Source organism: Caretta caretta, chromosome 11 (assembly GCF_965140235.1).
Source record: "Caretta caretta isolate rCarCar2 chromosome 11, rCarCar1.hap1, whole genome shotgun sequence".
Lineage (NCBI taxonomy): Eukaryota > Metazoa > Chordata > Testudines > Cheloniidae > Caretta > Caretta caretta.
This window is the reverse complement of record NC_134216.1, coordinates 6,694,597-6,718,544: the sequence shown is the minus strand read 5'-3', so window position 1 is coordinate 6,718,544 and position 23,948 is coordinate 6,694,597. Positions and strand designations below refer to the sequence as shown.

The following is a 23,948-nucleotide window of genomic DNA, read 5'->3' as shown; positions in this document are numbered from 1 at the left end:
GTCAAGAGTAATTAGACTGTATGTTTGTGGAAATCCACAGTTGTGCTACATCTGTTCCTTTAATGGGTGGCAGATTTTTGTGTAAGCCAGATGGCGTTCTTAAAATGTGAGGGTCTCTGCTGCACTTCAGACCTGAGTAACAGGCAACAGAACAGGTTTGGCAGTGCTGCCATGTATGACGACTTATGCAGCAACCTGGGAAAATCCCCCTCCGTATTCCTGACCAGGGCATTGGGGCAGCCGAAGAAGAGACTGTCCCCAAAGAATCCAAGCCAGGTTGACCCTGGGCCCTGTTTCTCTTGGGGCAGGACACTAGATATCTCGTTAGTAGCACACAGACGCAGAAGCCTTAATGCTTCCGTTCAGAAGTCCAGGGCTCGCTACAGTGTCCTCTGTCTGCGTCTGCCCCTGCAGGAGATTCCAAGCTGCGTTTCAGTACCAGCCACACGTCAGTCACCCTGGGCAGCCTCCTGGATGATCAGCACTGGCATTCGGTTCTCATCGAGCGATTCAACAAGCAAGTGAACTTCACGGTGGACAGGCACACTCAGCATTTCCGAACCAAGGGGGATTCGGACCACCTGGACATTGATTATGAGGTGTGTTGAGTCTTTTGGGGTTATATCTTTGGAGACAGGTATGAGCTCGGCGAATGTTCAGTTTTGTCAGCAGTAGGGATCTCTCTCTAACCTGTTTCCCTTCTCCCCTAAAACTCCTTTCGTGGTTAACCAGCCTGAGTCATGGCACTTCCTCTGTGTGTCTGATGCTCTAGGGACGTGGCCCGTCTCTGGGCAAGCAGAGTTGGAATGTACGTCAGCCCACGTGCTCGTTTGGGACTCGGAAGGCACAGCCTTCCACGCTGGAAAGGTCGGGCTGCGGCAGAATCCCGAGGAGGAGTTCCCGCGGATTCAGAGGGAGTGTGTGCTGCAATGGCAACTCTACAACGGTTTTAATGGTTGTGTCACACACTCGCCATGCACATGAGTAGCTCTGGTGGCCACGGTAGAGAGAACATGGTCCTGTCCTTAACTCATCCCTACATAGCCCAGCCAGAATGCAGCTGCCTCCAGCACAGAGATGAAAGGTGACTAGAAAGCCTCTTCCCTCTAGGGAGGAGTGGTATAGGTGATCCCTACTTCACCAGTGCTTCCTTGAGCTGAACGAGGGAGAAACATCCTCCCCAGCAGGAAACCTGGTTCAGAGGCCAGGCCGGCAAGGGGAGGTGTATTTCACCCTCCCCGCTCCTCGGGTCAGCCCTGTACTCTCTGAAAAGTGCATGCAAAGCCTTTTAGAACTGTTGTCTCATCAAGTGTATGTTTAGCTATTTCCTGATTATAACCACAATGCTCCCATTTCCCACCCCCACTTGAGTGTTTCCTGTGTTCCTTTTCATCATGCTGTTCCTGATGAGCAAGTTCCAGGACCGTGCAGAGCATGGTGTTGTGTTTGCACAGCCAGAGCCGTCATCCTTATTTGAATGTACTACGCTGGCATCGCTCACTGTTGTGCAATCAAAGTCTTCTTGTCTGCACTTCGGATTCTTTTCTCTTTAAAGGATCCACTCCCAGCGTGTCCTGAGTGCAGAAACCAGATGGCTTAACAGCAGCACTTATGCACATGCAGGTGCCTAGCGCCTCAGGGTTTCCATTTGTCAGTTACCCCAATGTTCTAGCCAAATTGTTAGACACTCCTTCCCTTTCTGTCATTGCCTGGTGCAGAGAGGAAGAGAGACATTTGTGCTCACTGGCACTAATTAATAATTCTCCTGCACCCAGCCAGATGCCAGTGTCACTGCTTTCATTAAATCCTGTCTCAAAGTTCATATTTTACCAGGTAAAATCCTGACTCCTTTAGCGTTGACGGTAGTTTTGCCGTTGACTTCAGTGGGGCCAGGATTTCATCCACTGGTCTCATGCCCTTATCTTTGGTGGTGATGTAGCTGTTTGGGAAGTTGACATAAGAACAGCATAGATGGCGGTGTGTTCTTTCATTCCCATTAGGATATGCCTTGGGATTTTGTTCAGGAAAAGGAGACTTTCAGGTTAATTCTGATGGTCTCATTACTAGCAAATTGGTGAACCAGCAACATATTGCCATGGTTGCTTAGATTGCAGGTAGCTCTCACGTATGGATGGGCCAGCTCTTGAGATGTACTTTGGTGTCATTGCAGCTTTCTGGCTTATTCCTAATAAAAATAAATGTTCTGGTATTCTGCTGTAGTGATTTAAGCCATGGCAATAACAGAAATGCAGGCCTTGCTGTTTAGAACCTCAGAACAGCATTGTACGTGTTCTAAGAGATTACAAAAAGATTTGGATTCTTCTACTCTGTGAAAGATGGGACACGATCTACTTTTGGGAAACTCACAAGTAGATTCATTTAGCAACAGATCCTAATCAAATCCATGCTTCTTTGTAAATGATGTTGCATTATTATATATTAATATTTAATATTCCAGTCACACTCAGAGACCCCAGTCAGGAGCAGGGTCTCGTTTTGTTATGTGTGGTACAAACATATACAAATACAAGTTCTGTGCTTCAAAGAGCTTAAGATCTAAGAAGACAAGTGACATATGACAGCTAGTGGGAAGAGGGACCCAGTCAAATGAATACAAAGTTTTAGATACACAATACACTTTAAAAAAAAGTTATAAATAGATAAAATATTGGTCTGATTCTTAAAACTGTTAAGATCCTACAGCTTTCATTGACTTTGTTGAGATTTATATTGCGGTAGTGTCAAGAGACTCCTGCAGAAACTGGTGGTTCATAAGAATGGCCATACTGGGGCAAACCAATGGTCTATCTTGCCCGGTATTCTGTTTTCTGACAGTGGCAAGTGCCAGATGCTTCAGAGAGAATCAAGAAAACAAGGCCATTATTAAATGATCCATCACCTATTGTCCAGTCCCAACATCTATGCAGATATTTAGGGACATCCGGAGCATGGAGTTATGTCTTTGACTATCCTGGCTAATAGCCGTTGATGGACCTATCCTCCATGAATTTATCTAATTTTTTTTGGAACCCAGTTATACTTTTGGCCTTCACATCATCCCTTGGCAATGAGATTCCCACACTGACTGTGCATTTTGTGAACAAGTACTTCCTTTTTTTGTTTTAAACCTGATGCCTATTAATTTCATCGTGTGCCCCCTGCTTCTTGTGTTATGTGAAAGAGTGAATGACGCTTCCCTATTCACTTTCTCCACATAACTCATGGTTTTATAGACTTTTATCATATCCTTCTTTAGTAATCTCTTTTCTAAGGTGAACAGTCCCAGTCTTTTTAATCTCTCCTCATATGGAAAGTGTCTCATACCCCTGATAATTTTTCTTGTCGTTCTCTGCGCCTTTTCCAATTCTAATATACCTTTTTTAAAATGAGGTGACCGGAACTGCAGGCACTATTGAAGGTGTGGATGTACCACGGATTATATAGTGACATTATGATATTTTCTGTCTTATTGTCTACCCCTTTCCTAATGGTTCCTAACTCATTAAGTGGATGTTTTCAGAGAATTATCTACAATATCGGCTAGATCTTTCTTGAGTGTAACAGCTAATTTAGACCCCATCATTTTGTATGCATAGACGGGATTATGTTTTTCAATATGCATTACTTTGCACTTATTCACATTGGCATTTCATCTGCCATTTTGTTTCCCTAGCACCCAGTTTTGTGAGATCCCTTTGTAACTTTTTGCAGGCAGCTTTGCACTTAGCTATCTTGAGTAATTTTTTTTCATCTGCAACAGATGACAGATCCCTGCTAACATGTCAATTACATGTATTGCTCCCTTGAGAACAGCATTTCCTTTCAAACTTAGGCCTAGTTTACACTTAAAAGTTAGGTCAACGTAACTATGGCAGTCAGGGATGTCAAAAATCGACACCACTGTGCACTGGAGCTATGCCCATCTAATCCCCTGGTTTAGATGCAGCTAGGTCGACAGAACACTGCTTCCGTCAACCTAGCTCCCATCGCTTGGTGAAGTGATGTTTCTCCAGTGATGAAAAACCAATTTCGAAGTCTGCGTCTACGCCGTGGAGTTCTGCCGACGCAGCAAAAGTGCCATCGTTGTGCTGCTGAATCCTCTGGAACAGGGTCTGCTGCCTGCTGCACAATTGGAGAAGATGCAACGCTTGGCCTACCTTCCATGTCTTCTCCTCAAGAAAAACCAAGATGTTCCTCCAGGCCTTCTAACCCAGCCCCCACTCCCTTCCTCAGAGACCACTGCAGGAGACCCTCTCTCCTGGCAGCTTCACTCTGTAGCGTCCCTTCCTAGGGCTGCCCTCACTGAAACTCCCTCTGACCCTTTATAGCCCAGGAGCAGCCCTGCCTCCTTCATTGGCTCAACTAGGAGGACCCGCTCGAGCACAGGGGAGCTGGACCTACTTTAAGCACAGGAACGACCCACCCTGTCACATCCCTGTAGTATAGATATAGCCTTAGATAAGTTATAAATCAATCCATGGTTTTTGGTAACTGCTCCTAGATACTCAGGCACTGCAGCGCTCTCGGTCTGACTTTTTTGCCTAATGTAACCCTCAGCAACCTAATGCTAATACTCCTCTACTCTATTAATTATCTCCTCTACTCAGGTATCTCTAAAGCAACATAGGGGGGTATTTTATCTAAAAGAGCTTTTTCTTTTTTTTTTTTTTTGGTTTTGTTTTAATGTATAATCTGCAACACTTTACAATTCAAATACGCTGTTCAACCCAGGTGCAGTGAATTTTCACTCTAAGTTGTCATGTTGACGTACAATAAACACATTGTTTTTACTAACAGATGGGTGGTATTGGTGTGCCGCTGCCCTCTGTTGGATGGAATCAGAACTACTTAATTATATCACGTAGCCTGTATAGCTAAGGTGAAACGGGGAATCTCCTTTAGCTGATGTGGCAGGGCCCATGCTGTTTTGGAGCAGAAAGATCTGAGTTCTATCCCTCCTGCTGTTGTGAAGTTCCAAGCTGCCCTTGCAAGCAGCATGGTGATAACAGTGAAGTCGCAGGTGGCCACGGTTTGGATACAGTCTTATCAAAATTTCACTTAAGAAGGCCCCTCGGTGTTGCCTGACAGAGGGTGTTCTATGGCTACCTTCCATTGTCAGTGAAAAGGCCTTTTGCAGCTTAGCCCCCATCAGCAGGTAACATCAGAGACATCCTGATGTTTTTTATTATATCAAATGATTGGAACTGGATATTGTATGCATCACAATGCTGGCAGTTTAGTGTCCCCCTCTGTATTCTGAAATGGTTTAGTCACCAATTGTGCTGATTGTTAATAGAAATCATCTGGTGTCTCTACTTTAATATGAAGGCAATGTGATTTAACACGGGGTCATTTTCTCCCAGAAGAGCTGTCCTGGCACTCCATGCAGTGCAGAATGCTGGTGTGTCTGCACTTTTCACGGGGGAATGTTCCTTGCAACCTCACCAGGGGTCGAACACAAGCAGTCCCTTAATGAACAGAGCTTCACAACATCATCCTAAAGTATTATTGTCTACGTTGAACAGAGGGGAGAGTTCTCTAAATCACAGTGCCCTAAACCTGCCCCCCACTAGCCCTTATTTATTGTTTGCATTTGCTATCTCCACCAATTGCCATAAGGATTATTAGAGGTCCCAACTGAAATCAAAGCCCTACTGTACTAGGGGCTGTATATGCACATAGTGAGAGTTTAGAGTCCAAGTACACAGCAGACAAAGGATGAGAGTGGAAACAGAGAGGTGAAATGACTTGCCCAAGGTTAAATTGTAGGTCAGTATCAGATCCAGGAAGAGAACACAGGGCACCTTAGTCCCACTTCCATACCCTAACCACTGAGCCATGCTCTAGCCTTCCTTGCCTGATCCTGTGTATGTAACTTTAGAGCCTCTCTCGATACGCTTCACTTATTCCTTTCCCCTACATTTTGGAGTTGCAACTGAGTGTTGTCTTTGTTCTTTCCCAAAGCTCAGTTTCGGGGGGATCCCAGTCCCAGGAAAGCCAGGAACCTTCCTGAAGAAAAATTTCCTTGGATGCATCGAGAACCTATATTACAATGGAGTCAATATAATTGACCTGGCAAAAAGGCGTAAACCTCAGATCTACACTGTGGTGAGAATCAGATGTGTCTGTTTTTCTTCTTTGATTCATCACTTCCTTCCAGTCCCAGCTATTGACAAGTGCTGTCCCTTCTGCCAAATGATTGCAGCTTAGATTAGACCCTTATGTGTATAATTAGTTAAAAGGATATTCGCCTAGCCTGCTGCAACACCAAGAGAGCTGTTCAAAGGTACATGCACAAATTAGCTGTCTTTACTCATTTCCAGCTATACTTGAATCTGGGGAAGCTGAGTTGGAGGAAACTTTTTACTCCTCCTCCAGTGAATTAAGTTTGGATCGAAGTCCCTGGGTCTCTCAAAAGATTCTCTTAGGCCATCTAAAGTAATAAAAGCAGTAGTCAGATTCTCATTCTCCTACTGACTTTGAATAAAACCTTATTCCCTGAGTAGTCTCGCTGCTATTCATTGTGAGAGGGTATCAAAATCTGGCCCACAGCTTGAGCTTACCTTGCTGGGGGGGAAATTGCCACACTTATTTTCAAATATGTTTCAATTCTTCACTCGTACCCCACCACCCCCATATATCCGAAATGTTGAGTTTTGGAAATTGTTGACGAATTCTGTAGCTGAGGCAATGAGGAAAAGAGACTGGCGGAAATGTCATCAAAATGTTTTTCTGGGGTATTTTTTTGATTGTTTTTATCTTGAAAGTCACAATTTCACTGAAATTTCAAAATGTGAAACATTTCAACTAGCTCTATTTATCTTATTCAAAAGGGCAAGGAACAGTAAAAGAAATATACATATTAGGAACATTGGACCTGCTGAGGAAGTGTCTCATGAATTTGCACATTCCAGGAAGAAACTGAGGGACCCTTAACTTCATAAGGAAAGAGAATGGTCCACTCTACTCTAGTGTTCAGGATTTTAAAAAAACACCATTGTGATTGTTTTTATATCCCGAGTGATTTACTCAGGCCGCATGTGTTGGAAGGTTGGACAATAATATTTCCTTGGAGAACTTCCCGCATATATTTTTAAAAATAGGGCCAAACACGGAGGCAAAACATTGACTTCTAAATGAACTTATGAGTGATGCAGCCCTAAGTATCAAAAGAGACACATTAGTATATTTTATGCCGGCATTATGTACGTGTTGGATCAGTGATCTGGAAATCACACTTTTACGCCCCTTTAAATTGCATGTCTAGAATACATGGCCAGGGTCCTACCCTCACAGCATTCCAACTTGCACTACATGGAGTCTTGGGTAAAAGTCTATTGTACATGTGTAGAAGTTGACATTGCTAAGCATATTCTTTCCAACAGTTTCAGCCCCCACATCTCCACAAGGCATTTTGATTTTCACAGGCACAATTCCTACCTCCTCCATGACTCAGGCGCTACAGGACCTCCACAATTCTCTCCTCACCGTAGGATTTCACTGACTCAGAGGATTTGGTTCTGAAACACTGAAAAGAGCTTCTGCCTTATCAAAGGTCTTGTGGGACAAAAGGCCTGTACTCCAACTCAATCGTGGTCTTCAAGTGATGATTCCACATGCCCAGAGTGTCAGAAAGTCACTCTGAAATTTCTGTGACTTCCCCGAGTTGTGCTTGGGCTTTGCTTTATGTTGCTGTGCTTTGTGAGGTAGCGCTGAATGGGAAAACATGGTGAAGGGGAATGGCAAAGGCACACAATGAAGTATAGCACAAACTTTGGCTCTCCACTTCAAACAGTCCATTGTATACCTGAGTCCCTGTAAGTTTAACACCTTTGGAAACTATTCTGTACCGTGGTCCAAAAAGTTCTGCTCACAAATTTTCCTTTGCTTACCTTCTGCCCATCAGTCCACTTTGTCATTCAAGCTGTCAAAGCAACTGTATTAACAAAGTGTTTTTCCAAGGAACAAGGGAGTATGACCCCTTCTATTCTATTTTCAGTAGAGACTCTGTTTAGTCCTGGAGGCAAATGACAAATTACTGTCTCCCGACTGACAGTCTAAACCCAGATCCACAAGTATTAAACTAGAAAAGTCATCATTCCTGACCAAAATGGCTTTTCCCTCCAAAATGGAGGCAGACTTGAATGGACAAGTCTCTGTTTTGTCATCTTCCATCTAGTATACAGTAGCAAAATGTAAATATGAACCAGAGGAAGTGAGCCAGTCTTGTGAGCAGTGGTACATCCATCAGCCTCTGGTTTTGTCACAATATGGGTCTTTTTTGAGCTGGGAAGAATGATGACATTTCAACTCCAAAGGCACAGACCTCTTGGTGAAAAAATAAAACCCTGCTCGATAAGAGGAATGGCCCCCCAAATGGCTACACCCAGTGCAAGGGAGAGAAAACGCAGACTGACAATATAAACCCTCCATTTAGACAGTATGCTTGGATGGTGCATTTTATTATCATTGCACTTTTCCTTTTCTGCAACTCATTTGTAGTCATTGGACATGCAATAAATGTCCTTCGGGAAAGGCCTGGAGACAATGAGGCAATCTGTCTCTTCTGAACTGGAATTTGCCTTTGGATTTCCCTGCCTGTCTTGTTCAACCTGTATCCGTTCTGCTTGGTCATCCCATGCAATGTTAGTGCCTTCTCTCCAGGGAGCTTTTTCTTTCCATGCTGGTAGATTTTCCTCTTCAGTCCTTGACCTTGATAACCGTCGTATAGAGTCTTGGCATTCCATCTCTTAAATGTTCACTGGTTTGGGTTGGAAAGAGTTGTCAAACTTCCATAACCATCAGCACCACCACCACCACTTAGGGATGAAATCTCATGTTCACCAATCGTCCCTGGGTGGCTTTTACAAACACTTAAAAATCCCCCGATCTCTTAGAGAGCCTAATTTAGCTGCTGGAGCAGGTTTTCTGCTCTGCCCCACTCCTTTTATGTTGCCCAGGCAGTAGAGACTGGCCAGCCCTGGGGAGTCTACAGCTGGTGTAAAGCTAGCTCCTGTGCAAGCCTCCCATCAGTTCTTGACCCACTTAGTGGAGAGCGGGTATGGAGAGAGCATGATGATAAGAACATAAGAACAGCCAGACTGGTTCAGACCAAAGGTCCATCCAGCCCAAGATCGTGTCTTCCGACAGTGGCCAATGCCAGGTGCTTCAGAGGGAATGAACAGAACAAGTCATCGTCTATTGAGCCATCTCCTGTTGCCCATTCCCAGCTTCTGGCAAACAGAGGCTAGGGACACCATCCCTGCCCATCCTGGATAATTGCCATTGTTGGACCTGACCTCCATAAACTTATCTAGTTCTTTTTTGAACCCAGTTATAATCTTGGCCTTCACAACATCCTCTGTCAAAGAGTTCCACAGGTGGTTGCACTCCGGCACTCCCGAGCTTGTAGATGGTCAATGAGGCACCATATCTAGCTAGTACAGATTAGAGGGCCGGCAGTGGGTCAGAAAGCTGTAACCATCCCTCATCTCTGCTGCATCCATCAGAAGTTGGACATAACAGAGCATCTGGCCTCCTGGTTCTACCCCATATCTGCCTAGTCTTAGGCTTTTGACCTACATTTTAGCCTTTAGTGAGATCACCCAGACTTTCAGACCTGTGTGAAAGAGACCTCGAGTAGAACATGGAGGGGAAGTAGATGGGGAGTAGGAAAGAAGATTTCAGAAAAGACGCTTCTTGAGTTTCTTGACACTGTGCCATTGTTCGTGTTCACTTAAAATAGGGACTCTTCCCCTTCCCATTCCCCAGGTTCATAAATATATTGATGTATTTTTTAAATAGCATAGAGAACCCCCAGCCTATTTGAGATCTAAGAGGAAAGTGTCAGACTTTTCCATTTTCTATTGTAAACCGGTGTAGTCAGCCCTCGTGTGCTTGAAATTCCATGTCAGCTTGCCATGCTGAATCTGGGAATGACAATTCAGCATAATGAGGGATGTGGTGACACACACATGCATCACTGTGCTCCCTGGGGAAATAACCAATTGCCAGCATCAAAGAGTGAGGAGAAATGCCTAGTGACAGGAGAATGTAAACTAATAATTCATTCCTTTCCAAACATGCTATTCTGTTAAGTTGATTTGAGGCACTATCATCTTGAGAAGAATCTGCTTGTCTATACTCATGGTCTCCTTCTGCCTAATCACTATAATAAGCGTTTATTATTACCTCTTAAAATCAGGCCAGTCATTTCTAAATATCCCAAGTAGTGCTTACAGGTCAGAGAGTAGGAAAAGAAACCATTTTTTAACTTGTACGCTGAGGAAAAATGTGCTGGAGCCATTGAGGGAAGTCAGACGTGGATCACCCCAATGCTTTCCCAGATCTCAGTTTTCCAGAGTGCACCATAACTTCTGCAGAGACGGGTGGGGCCATGGGGGAGAAATTCTGGAACTGCATCCTGGCCTACCACAAGACCCCCTGTGATGGATAGTTAGGCCAAGTCCAGTTCACTTTAGTTTTCCACTTCAATTTTTTCTTTCTTCATCACCTCTGCCCCTTTTTTCACAGCCTCTTCAAGCAGAATGTGACTTAAATGACATCTGAATCAAACTCTGAATCTCTGAATCAAACAGGTTCAAAATGAGGCTAAATGAGTCCATTAAGAACATAAGAATGGCCATACTGGGTCAGACCAAAGGTCCGTCCAGCCCAGTAGCCTGTCTACCGACAGTGGCCAATGCCAGGTGCTCCAGAGGGAGTCAACCTAACAGGTAATGATCAAGTGATCTCTCTCCTGCCATCCATCTCCGCCCTCTGATAAACAGAGGCTAGAGACACCATTTCTTACCCATCCTGGTTAATAGCCATTGATGGACTTAACCTCCATGAATTTATCCAGTTCTCTTTTAAACCCTGTTATAGTCCTAGCCTTCATAACCTCCTCAGGCAAGGAGTTCCACAGGTTGACTGTGCGCTGAGTGAAGAACTTCTTCCTTTTATTTATTTTAAACCTGCTACCCATTAATTTCATTTGGTGGCCACTAGTTCTTATATTATGGGAACAAGTAAATAACTTTCCCTTATTCACTTTCTCCACACCACTCAGGATTCTATAGACCTCTATTATATCCCCCCTCAGTCTCCTTTTTTCCAAGCTGAAAAGTCCTAGCCTCTTTAATATCTCCTCATATGGGAACTGTTCCAACCCCCTAATCATTTTAGTTGCCCTTTTCTGAACCTTTTCTAATGCCAGTATGTCTTTTTTGAGATGAGGGGATCACATCTGTATGCAGTGTTTAAGATGTGGGCATACAATGGATTTATATAAGGGCAATAAGATATTCTCCATCTTATTCTCTATCCCTTTTTTAATGATTCCTAACATCCTGCTCCCTTTTTTGACTGATGCTGCACACTGCGTGGACGTCTTCAGAGAACTATCCATGAGGACTCCAAGACCTTTCTCCTGATTAGTTGTAGCTAAATTAGCCCCCATCATATCATAGAATCATAGAATATCAGGGTTGGAAGGGACTTCAGGAGGTCATCTAGTTCAACCCCCTGCTCAAAGCAGGACCAATCCCCAATTTTTGCCCCAGATTCCTAAATGGCCCCCGCAAGGATTGAACTCACATCCCTGGGTTTAGCAGGCCAATGCTCAAACCACTGAGCTATCCCTCCCGATAAATTGTATGTATAGTTGGGGTTATTTTTTCCAATGTGCATTACTTTACATGAACAAAAGGAGTACTTGTGGCACCTTAGAGACTAACCAATTTATTTGAGCATGAGCTTTCGTGAGCTACAGCTCACTTCATCAGATGTATACCGTGGAAACTGCAGCAGACTTTATATACACACAGAGAATATGAAACAATACCTCCTCCCACCCCACTGTCCTGCTGGTAATAGCTTATCTAAAGTGATCAACAGGTGGGCCATTTCCAGCACAAATCCAGGTTTTCTCACCCTCCACCCCCCCTGTCATAAATATAAAGGGAAGGGTAAACCCCTTTGAAATCCCTCCTGGCCAGGGGAAAGCTCCTCTCACCTGTAAAGGGTTAAGAAGCTAAAGGTAACCTCGCTGGCACCTGACCAAAATGACCAATGAGGAGACAAGATACTTTCAAAAGCTGGGAAGAGGGAGAGAAACAAAGGGTCTGTGTCTCTCGGTATGCTGGTTTCTGCCAGGGATAGACCAGGAATGGAGTCTTAGAACTTTTAGTAAGTAATCTAGCTAGGTATGTGTTAGATTATGATTTCTTTAAATGGCTGAGAAAAGAATTGTGCTGAATAGAATAACTATTTCTGTCTGTGCATCTTTTTTGTAACTTAAGGTTTTGCCTAGAGGGGTTCTCTATGTTTTTTGAATCTAATTACCCTGTAAGATATCTACCATCCTGATTTTACAGGGGGGATTTCTTTATTTCTATTTACTTCTATTTTTTATTAAAAGTCTTCTTGTAAAAACTGAATGCTTTTTCATTGTTCTCAGATCCAAGGGTTTGGGTCTGTGGTCACCTATGCAAATTGGTGAGGCTTTTTATCCAACATTTCCCAGGAGAGGGGGGGTGCAAGTGTTGGGAGGATTGCTCATTGTTCTTAAGATCCAAGGGTCTGGGTCTGTAGTCACCTAGGCAAATTGGTGAGGCTTTTTACCAAACCTTGTCCAGGAAGTGGGGTGCAAGGGTTTGGGAAGTATTTTGGGGGGAAGGACGCGTCCAAACAGCTCTTCCCCAGTAACCAGTATTAGTTTGGTGGTGGTAGCGGCCATTCCAAGGATAACGGGTGTAATATTTTGTACCTTGGGGAAGTTTTGACCTAAGCTGGTAAAGATAAGCTTAGGAGGTTTTTTCATGCAGGTCCCCACATCTGTACCCTAGAGTTCAGAGTGGGGGAGGAACCTTGACATGGTGGCATAGTGGTGGGATTAACCTGAAATCATTTGAGATCCAGTTGAGATTTTTTGAACTAGAAATACAGATTTTAAAAAGGATTTTTTTTTTCTTTGGAAAGAAAGTCCAGAAAGCAGCTTTGAAACTGAAAGCAGCTTGGTTTTTCTCTGCTGTGGCCAAGCAGAGACAAAAGGGGATTATCTTGTGAATTGCAGGTTTTCTTTGCCTGGAGGCAGGGTACTTAGCTCCTGCAGGGAAATTCACAGTCTTCCAACCCAGAGGTTTTTTTTTTCTTTTCTTCCTAAAAGTAAATAGGGGGTGTGTGTTCTACCCATTTGCTTTTTCTTTGGGCTGGGTAAACAGGTTTCCAAGTAGTTGGAGGTTTTTTGCTTTAATTTGGGCCCAGAGCAGAGACAAGGGAATTGTCTTTTTCTGTAGGCTGACAATCACTATCAGAGAATAGGTATTCTATTCCAGCACAGCAAAATTTTACAGCCAAGTTTTGTTTGTTTATTTCTAAACCTCGGGTGTAAAGTTAGTAAAAACAGAGAGGTTAGAATGGCAAAATCCGCGGCTCGACTACAGCTCGAATTAGCCAAATTTCAGGCTGAGGAAAGACAAAGGGAACATGAAAGACAGATAGAACTCATGCAGCTGAAGAAGGAACAAGAAAGGGAGGCAGAACTACACCAAGAGGCTGCCCACAAGAGGGAAATGGAGGCAAGGAAGCATGTGGAGGAGGAGAGGGAAAAAGAGAGGAAGCATGTGGAGGAGATGGAGAGGATAAAGGCCCAGCAGAATATACCAACAAACCCTAGCAATCCTTCTCCAGGTACCACTTCCCATCCCAGAAAGTTCCCCACCTACAAGGCAGGTGATGATACTGAGGCCTTCTTAGAAAACTTCGAAAGGGCCTGCCTTGGGTACAACATCTCTACTGACCAATACATGGTAGAGCTGAGGCCGCAGCTCAGTGGACCCTTAGCTGAGGTGGCAGCTGAAATGCCTAAAGAACACATGAACAAGTATGAACTGTTTAAATCCAAGGCAAGAGTCAGAATGGGGATAACACCCGAGCAGTCTCGTCGGAGGTTCAGAGCCCTAAGGTGGAAACCAGACATGTCATTTACCCGACATGCCTACCACATTGTAAAACATTGGGATGCCTGGATATCAGGAGCAAGTGTTGAATCTCCAGTAAATTTGCCCTTCCTAATGCAAATGGAACAATTCTTAGAGGGTGTTCCTGAGGAAATAGAAAGATACATCCTAGATGGGAAACCGAAAACTGTAATGGAGGCAGGAGAGATTGGAGCCAGATGGGTGGAGGTGGCCGAGAAGAAGAAAACTGGTCGCAGTTGGAGCGGAGACCAGAAGGGACCACCCCAGACCACACCCTATTACCGGGGGCCGCCCAAGGCCCCACCTACCTCCCAAAGAACCCTCCAGACCCCTTATCGTCCCACCACCCCGTTCTCCAGCAACCCTCCTCGCCCCAGTGACCCGTCAGCTGGACGATGTTTTAAGTGTAACGAGCTGGGGCATGTAAAGGCCAACTGCCCCAAGAACCCCAACAGATTACAGTTCATTGCACCGGAATCACACCAGAGGTCCACAGGCCCAGATACCTCCCAGATACCCTTGGAGCGGAGGGAAACTGTGAGTGTGGGCGGGAAGAAGGTCACCGCGTGGAGGGACACCGGAGCACAAGTGTCAGCTATCCATGCTTCCTTAGTGGACCCCAATTTAATCAACCCAGAGATCCAAGTGACGATTCAACCCTTCAAGTCCAACTCTTTCAATTTGCCTACAGCCAAGTTGCCTGTCCAGTACAAGGGCTGGTCAGGAATGTGGACTTTTGCAGTCTATGATGATTATCCCATCCCCATGCTGTTGGGGGAAGACTTGGCCAATCATGTGAAGCAGGCCAAGAGGGTGGGAATGGTCACCCGCAGCCAGGCTAAACAAGCCGTGAGGCCTAGCTCTGTTCCGGAAACTTCTATCAGGACCCAGTCAGAGGTGATGGACCTGGACCCCAGGCCAATGTCTGCAACAGCAGTAGTGGATCCAGTCCCAGAGACCCAGACGGAACCAGTCCCAGAACCGGAACCAGCCGAACAACCAACACCAGACCCCGTGTCAGCACTGAATCCAGTACTTGCAACCTCAACAACAGAGGGCCCCACCGAACCTGAACTGGCAGCAGCCGATAACCCGACCCAAGAGGCTCAGCCGGAGCCTGAATCCCAACATAGTGCACCAGCGGAGAGCGGTTCACAGTCAACAGAAACAGCTCCATCCCCTATATCGCTTCCAGAGGGACCAAGCCTAGGTCCACAATCCCATGAGGAACTGATGTCTCCAGCATCAAGGGAACAGTTCCAGACCGAACAGGAAGCAGATGAAAGCCTCCAGAGAGCTTGGACGGCGGCACGGAGCAACCCACCGCCTCTCAGCTCTTCTAATCGATCCAGGTTTGTTATAGAAAGAGGACTTTTATACAAGGAAACTCTTTCTGGTGGACACCAGGAAGACTGGCATCCTCAGAGACAGTTGGTAGTTCCAACTAAATACCGGGCCAAGCTCTTGAGCTTAGCCCACGATCACCCTAGTGGCCATGCTGGGGTGAACAGGACCAAAGACCGTTTGGGGGGGTCATTCCACTGGGAGGGAATGGGCAAGGATGTTTCTACCTATGTCCAGTCTTGTGAGGTGTGCCAAAGAGTGGGAAAACCCCAAGACCAGGTCAAAGCCCCTCTCCAGCCACTCCCCATCATTGAAGTTCCATTTCAGCGAGTAGCTGTGGATATTCTGGGTCCTTTTCCGAAAAAGACACCCAGAGGAAAGCAGTACATACTGACTTTCATGGATTTTGCCACCCGATGACCGGAAGCAGTAGCTCTAAGCAACACCAGGGCTAAAAGTGTGTGTCAGGCACTAGCAGACATTTTTGCCAGGGTAGGTTGGCCCTCCGACATCCTCACAGATGCAGGGACTAATTTCCTGGCAGGAACTATGAAAAACCTTTGGGAAGCTCATGGGGTAAATCACTTGGTTGCCACTCCTTACCACCATCAAACAAATGGCATGGTGGAGAAGTTAATGGAACTTTGGGGGCCATGATACGTAAATTTGTAAATGAGCACTCCAATGATTGGGACCTAGTGTTGCAGCAGTTGCTCTTTGCCTACAGAGCTGTACCACATCCCAGTTTAGGGTTTTCCCCATTTGAACTTGTATATGGCCGTGAGGTTAAGGGGCCATTGCAGTTGGTGAAGCAGCAATGGGAGGGATTTACACCGTCTCCAGGAACTAACATTCTGGACTTCGTAACCAACCTACAAAACACCCTCCGAACCTCTTTAGCCCTTGCTAGAGAAAACTTACAGGATGCTCAAAAAGAGCAAAAAGCCTGGTATGATAAACATGCCAGAGAGCGTTCCTTCAAAGTAGGAGACCAGGTCATGGTCTTAAAGGCGCTCCAGGCCCATAAAATGGAAGCATCGTGGGAAGGGCCATTCATAGTCCAGGAGCGCCTGGGAGCTGTTACTTATCTCATAGCATTCCCCACCTCCAACCGAAAGCCTAAGGTGTACCATATTAATTCTCTAAAGCCCTTTTACTCCAGAGAATTAAAGGTTTGTCAGTTTACAGCCCAGGGAGGAGACGACGCTGAGTGGCCTGAAGGTGTTTACTTCGAAGGGAAATGTGCTGGTGGTGTGGAAGAGGTGAACCTCTCCATGACCCTTGGGCGTATGCAGCGACAGCAGATCCAGGAGCTGTGCACTAGCTACGCGCCAACGTTCTCAGCCACCCCAGGACTGACTGAACGGGCATACCACTCCATTGACACAGGTAATGCTCACCCAATTAGGGTCCAACCTTACCGGGTGTCTCCTCAAGCTAAAACTGCTATAGAACGGGAGATCCAGGATATGTTACAGATGGGTGTAATCCGCCCCTCTGAAAGTGCATGGGCATCTCCAGTGGTTCTAGTTCCCAAACCAGATGGGGAAATACGTTTTTGTGTGGACTACCATAAGCTAAATGCTGTAACTCGCCCAGACAACTATCCAATGCCACGCACAGATGAACTATTAGAGAAACTGGGACGGGCCCAGTTCATCTCTACCTTGGACTTAACCAAGGGGTACTGGCAGGTACCGCTAGATGAATCTGCCAAGGAAAGGTCAGCCTTCATCACACATCTCGGGCTGTATGAATTTAATGTACTCCCTTTCGGGCTGCGAAATGCACCCGCCACTTTCCAAAGACTTGTAGATGGTCTCCTAGCGGGATTAGGAGGATATGCAGTCACCTACCTTGACGACGTGGCCATATTTTCGGATTCCTGGGCAGACCACCTGGAACATCTACAAAAAGTCCTTGAGCGCATAAGGGAGGCAGGACTAACTGTTAAGGCTAAGAAGTGTCAAATAGGCCTAAACAGAGTGACTTACCTTGGACACCAGGTGGGTCAAGGAACTATCAGCCCCCTACAGGCCAAAGTGGATGCTATCCAAAAGTGGCCTGTCCCAAAGTCAAAGAAACAGGTTCAATCCTTCTTAGGCTTGGCCGGTTATTACAGACGATTTGTACCACACTACAGCCAAATCGCTGCCCCACTAACAGACCTAACCAAAAAGAAACAGCCAAATGCTGTTCAGTGGACCGAAAAGTGTCAGAAGGCCTTTAACAAGCTTAAAGCGACACTCATGTCTGACCCTGTACTAAGGGCCCCAGACTTTGACAAACCGTTCCTAGTAACCACGGATGCGTCCGAACGTGGTGTGGGAGCAGTTTTAATGCAGAAAGGACCTGATCAAGAATTCCACCCTGTAGTGTTTCTCAGCAAAAAACTGTCTGAGAGGGAAAGCAACTGGTCAGTCACTGAAAAAGAATGTTACGCCATTGTCTACGCTCTGGAAAAGCTACGTCCATATGTTTGGGGACGGCGTTTCCACCTGCAAACCGACCATGCTGCACTAAAGTGGCTTCACACCGTCAAAGAAACTAACAAAAAACTTCTTCGGTGGAGTTTAGCTCTCCAAGATTTTGATTTCGACATCCAACACATCTCAGGAGCTTCTAACAAAGTGGCTGATGCACTCTCCCGTGAAAGTTTCCCAGAATCAACTGGTTAAAATCGTCCTTGAGATGTGGAAAATATTGTTAGTCTTTATGTACTTGGTAGTATATTTAGAGATGCATGTGTCTTATTAACTCTGTTTTCCTAGAGCTCCAGGAAGAAATCCCAGCCAGTGTTTCACCCTAGCTAAGATTTGGGGGGCGTGTCATAAATATAAAGGGAAGGGTAAACCCCTTTGAAATCCCTCCTGGCCAGGGGAAAGCTCCTCTCACCTGTAAAGGGTTAAGAAGCTAAAGGTAACCTCGCTGGCACCTGACCAAAATGACCAATGAGGAGACAAGATACTTTCAAAAGCTGGGAAGAGGGAGAGAAACAAAGGGTCTGTGTCTCTCGGTATGCTGGTTTCTGCCAGGGATAGACCAGGAATGGAGTCTTAGAACTTTTAGTAAGTAATCTAGCTAGGTATGTGTTAGATTATGATTTCTTTAAATGGCTGAGAAAAGAATTGTGCTGAATAGAATAACTATTTCTGTCTGTGCATCTTTTTTGTAACTTAAGGTTTTGCCTAGAGGGGTTCTCTATGTTTTTTGAATCTAATTACCCTGTAAGATATCTACCATCCTGATTTTACAGGGGGGATTTCTTTATTTCTATTTACTTCTATTTTTTATTAAAAGTCTTCTTGTAAAAACTGAATGCTTTTTCATTGTTCTCAGATCCAAGGGTTTGGGTCTGTGGTCACCTATGCAAATTGGTGAGGCTTTTTATCCAACATTTCCCAGGAGAGGGGGGGTGCAAGTGTTGGGAGGATTGCTCATTGTTCTTAAGATCCAAGGGTCTGGGTCTGTAGTCACCTAGGCAAATTGGTGAGGCTTTTTACCAAACCTTGTCCAGGAAGTGGGGTGCAAGGGTTTGGGAAGTATTTTGGGGGGGAAGGACGCGTCCAAACAGCTCTTCCCCAGTAACCAGTATTAGTTTGGTGGTGGTAGCGGCCATTCCAAGGATAACGGGTGTAATATTTTGTACCTTGGGGAAGTTTTGACCTAAGCTGGTAAAGATAAGCTTAGGAGGTTTTTTCATGCAGGTCCCCACATCTGTACCCTAGAGTTCAGAGTGGGGGAGGAACCTTGACACCCCCACACAAATTTGCAAATTGGATACTATTAATTTAGGCTTAAATAGAGACTGGGAGTGGCTAAGTCATTATGCTAGGTAGCCTGTTTCCTCTTGTTTTTTCCTACCCCCCCCCCCCAGATGTTCTGGTTTAACTTGGATTTAAACTTGGAGAGTGGTCAGTTTAGATGAGCTATTACCAGCAGGAGAGTGAGTTTGTGTGTGTATGGGGGTGGGGGGGATGTGAGAAAACCTGGATTATTTGTGTGGGGGGGTGGAGGGTGAGAAAACCTGGATTTGTGCTGGAAATGGCCCACCTGTTGATCACTTTAGATAAGCTATTACCAGCAAGACAGTGGGGTGGGAGGAGGTATTGTTTCATATTCTCTGTGTGTATATAAAGTCTGCTGCAGTTTCCACGGTATACATCTGATGAAGTGAGCTGTAGCTCACGAAAGCTCATGCTCAAATAAATTGGTTAGTCTCTAAGGTGCCACAAGTACTCCTTTTCTTTTTGCGAATACAGACTAACACGGCTGTTCCTCTGAAACCTTACTTTACATGATCCACATTAAGTTTAATTTGCCACTTTGTTGCCCAATCACTTAGTTTTGTGAGATCTTTTTGAAGTTCTTCACAGTCTGCTTTGGTCTTAACTGTCTTGAGCAGTTTAGTATCATCTGCAAACTTTGACACCTTCCTGTTTACCCCTTTCTCCAGATCATTTATGAATAAGTTGAATAGGATTGGTCCTAGGACTGACTGTTGGGGAACACCACTAGTTACCCCCCTCCATTCTGAAAATCTACCATTTATTCCTACCCTTTGTTCCCTGTCTTTTAACCAGTTCTCAATACATGAAAGGATCTTCCCTCTTGTCCCATGACAACTTAATTTACATAAGAGCCTTTGTTGAGGGACCTTGACAAAGGCTTTCTGGAAATCAAAGTACACTATGTCCACTGGATTCCCCTTGTCCACATGTTTGTTGACTCCCTCAAAGAACTCCAATAGGTTAGTAAGACACGATCTCCCTTTACAGAAACCATGTTGACTTTTGCGCAACAATTTATGTTCTTCCCTTACAGCTATAGTTCCCAAACTGTGGATCACGAATCTGAAATAATAACCTTTCTTTCCTGTTTCCAACCGTCTTACACTTTAATGTCTCAGTAGCTCTTTATATATATATATATATGGCATGGCCTTTGGTCAGCTAGCAGAAGGGGTAGAGATCCTGCTGTGTACAACACTGTGATGTTTCTCAGGGCACCCCAGGGCTGTGATTCACCTTGTTGCCATTTTCCTCCAGCGTGAGGGAGCCTTGTGTGCCCAGCTGGGCGTGAGCTCCCTATCACTATCAGCCTGTCAGCCAATCAAGCACTCTCATCTGGCCTCTGCCAGCCCTGCTGGTTGACAATAGATGCACCCAGTTGCTGATTCCCTTCAAAGTATCCCCCTGTGGTTTCTGGCCCCTGATCTCTGAAATCCCAGCTCCTCCATTCCCAAAGGAACAGAGAAACCCAGTTTACCAATTTCACCTTAGAGCACCACTCCTGTATGACACACAGAACTTGAATCCGATTATAGTAAAACAAAAGGAAATTTATTTTATAAATTTATTTTAAAAAAGAGCAGGGATTCAAATAGAAATCTGTGTGAGTGATGGAAACAAATGGTTACATTCACAATAAAATCATAACATGCACCCAAGGACCTACGCTTATTAATAGTCACCTTTTCCGAGCAAATAAAGTAGATTCTCACTCCCAAGTTCAGTCTTTTGCAGCATTTGCTGGCCCCGGGGAGCCAGGGCCTGGTCTGTCATAAAGCATCCTTGCTCATCAAGATACTTCTTCAGTGAATGGATGTAGAGTGTCTTTCTCCACCCTGTGCTATACTGAATCTTTTTTCGGGGGGAGGGCGGGGGGGAGGGTCTTTATTTACAGATAGGACCATCCTCTTGCTGTCATATCATTCCTTTTCACTTCCAAGTGGTTTCAGTATTTATAGTTTATCTTTGATGGTTTTCCATTGACTTTTCAAGGTTATTGCAACAGTGGACAATAGCACAATGCATTGCATAATTAGCAAGGTGGAGGGGGTGACAACAGTGAGACATATAATTACCTGGTGACTCAATTTCATTCCAAGAATTTATAGTTATATTATTCCTTAAACATTACAGTATACACATCTCACAATGATTAAGAGTAGCAATAAGTTACAAGTTTTCAATAGAGACATCACCTGCTGCCCTTTATGGCTACATACCATGAAAGTGGTGTATTAGTTGTTACCGTGATATTCAAGCAGTTAAGGATGCCAAAGCAAACCCCCATTCTGATTAAATGACCTTGTGTTTTTTAAGTCTCGTCCAAATTATGCGTGATTAGTAATCTACATAGTATTCTACATATAGTATATACCTAGTGTAGGAGGAAGGATTGAATTTACTCAGCCAGGGTTAGGAGCTGGAATCTGAGCTATTCATTCCCATGGTTTAAGCCATTAGTCAGTCCACTTTGGCCTTATCATATTTTGACTCCCAGAGTTTAAAGGGGAAAACAAATTCAGTGAAGAAACTAATAAAAAAAAGTTGATCAGAATTGCTTTGCAGGCACTTTTCTATTTTAAAGTGGATATTGCTGAGTTTTAATAATAAAAAAAAATCTCCTTGCTATTGTGTTTTTGTTCCAGAGAATAAAATCTAATAAACCACAGACAAGTTTGCCCTGGATTGGCATAAAGCACAAGCCAGTGTTGTGATAATTCGCAAATTTCAGCTAACTCATCCATTATGTTCACTCCTTAGTAAGGTGAATTTGAAAGACTGGTTTTAGTCTTGCTCTCCCTCATCAAAGGAAGGAGAGAGACTATTGAGTGAGCTATAGATTAGTTTAATTTTTTTTTCTTGCCGTGCCTCCCTCCCTTGCTTGGGCTCCCTCCCCAGAAGGAATGATTTATAATTTTTCAAATGAGCTTATAGCTGCTCCTGTCATTTGCAGCTGAGTCTCTGCTATGGCCGCATAGTATGGAGCAATAATGTTCAGTTACTGCAAGTGCAAAGGCTGTAAAATCTTTTGTTACAATGTTGACCTGTGCCCTAAAAGCTCAGGAGGCTGAGATAAAGAAAACTCAGAGCTGTTTAGCCAAGCATCTAATCCCCCGGAGTCCCACAGGGAAAATACTGTAGTCTATTGAATGCTTTATTTTGGTTAAATGATACTTTTCCTTGCAGGGACCCAATCTCTAAATAAATAAATAAATAAAGCCAGCAGGACCCTCCTCTACTCTGTTATTAACACACATGAGGCCATCTCTTATGCTCGGTTAATCTGAGCTCTGTCCACTTACCAGCCATCTGACCTCTCCCTTTAACTCTCCCCAGATAAAACATCTCTCTGCTGCTTTGGGTACTCTCCCCGAAGTGGCTAATGAGCAGAATAAAGATCCCCTGTTCCTTCAGGGGCAGTGAGAGCTCAGAAATGTTCTTCGCTTGCTCTCCCTATTCATGCAGTCGGCTTGGTCTGCATCTCTGTGGTAGGCTAAACACAGAGGCTTCTTGTTCAGTTGACTATTCTGTAGTGTTCTGATGTGTCAGCATTGGTTCATCTGGCCACCTGCCTCATCCTACTCCGACTGTGGCAGTTTCCCCTGTTTCTTCAAAAGTAGCTAGGACTATGTAAAAGGCCAAGAAAAAGCTGAATGGTCCATTAATATCTGTTCTTCTAGGGTTTGATCCAGAGCCCTGAGAAGTCATTGGAAAGAGGCCAGGTGGCTTTGGGTTAGGATCATGACCTTCAGAATCATCTGGTCCTCTGTGGTATCATATTTGTATCCCAATCAACTATATGGCAACAGTATCCTCAAGTTGGGTCTCAGAAAAATATTTAGTCTCTTCCTTGAACACTAATGTGCTATTTTCTGCTATGATTTCAACTGTTTAGTCAACATCTTTGCCAAGTTAGGACACACTCACCCTGCTATGTGTCCCCTGACAATATAGAGAGTGATAGAACACTGCTCTGAGAGGTGAGGGTCAGAACCACATTTGCCTAGGAAATATTTAAACATCTCCATTTTATTCTATAGATTTAGAGAGTTCCACTTGTAATAGCAGTAAGAGTCCTTTTGAATAGATTTCATTACTTATTAAAGGCCCAGTTAATCAGTTTGGAGACATCGGATTCAATGGAATTCTCAAATGCCTGATGATAGTTAGCTGGCGTTTCTAGCAGCTGTACATAACTGATCTATCTCTAGAGACTAGACTCTTCTTATCCTGTTTCCCTGCCAATGAACATTTACTTTTCAGTTAAACTAGGTTAATTTGCAAAATCAACTGTTTGCTGAAAGTCTTGTATGCACTCGAGAGAGTTTTGAAACTGCGGCCAACTGGGTCTGATGAAATTTAGGTTTATAGGGAATTGTTTACTTGTGACTAGACCCAGTGGAATAAGTTTAGTGGATAATATGTGTTGCAAATTTAACCCCTTTTATTTTGCAAAGCGTTCCCACTTTAGTAGATCAAGTATTCCACATAGTATACTTCATGTAGTATTCTTTGCAGCTAGCTGTGGACAGGTCCTTTTAACGTTTGACTCATGTCAACTCTATGATGTTAAGGAGGCTTGGTCTAGATTAGTATGTGGATGGGAGACCAATCAAAATCAATTGGTACTGGTAATTCAGTAAGTAACTTTTTCATCTGGGTAAATACTGAACTCTTACCTTAGCATGCTGCTAAGAGGTGTTGTGCTGACTTACAGATGAGACACAAAAGTGTGCTTGAAGCACTTAAGATCCCACGATATATTTTCCAAATATGGGGACATTTACTCCAATATCCTGACCAAATTCAAACTCAGGTAAATTACATTCTG

General features: G+C 44.4%; 1 protein-coding gene across 7 annotated transcripts in view; it reads left to right on the top strand.

Annotated features, from left to right (window-relative positions):
- CNTNAP5 (contactin associated protein family member 5) overlaps window positions 1-23,948 on the top strand; it is a 426,257-nt gene that overhangs the window by 207,684 nt on the left and 194,625 nt on the right. For 5 of the 7 annotated variants that reach the window (XR_007359131.2, XM_048869287.2, XM_048869286.2 and 2 more), the window contains exons 6-7: window positions 415-599; window positions 5,965-6,108. Coding sequence is in view for 6 of the 7 variants with exons in the window: in XM_048869287.2 (XP_048725244.2) it covers window positions 415-599; window positions 5,965-6,108 (329 nt within the window). In the remaining variant the exon portion in view is untranslated. The remainder of the gene's footprint in view (window positions 1-414; window positions 600-5,964; window positions 6,109-23,948) is intronic. The other 2 variants (XM_075117728.1, XM_075117729.1) reach the window with 1 other exon arrangement.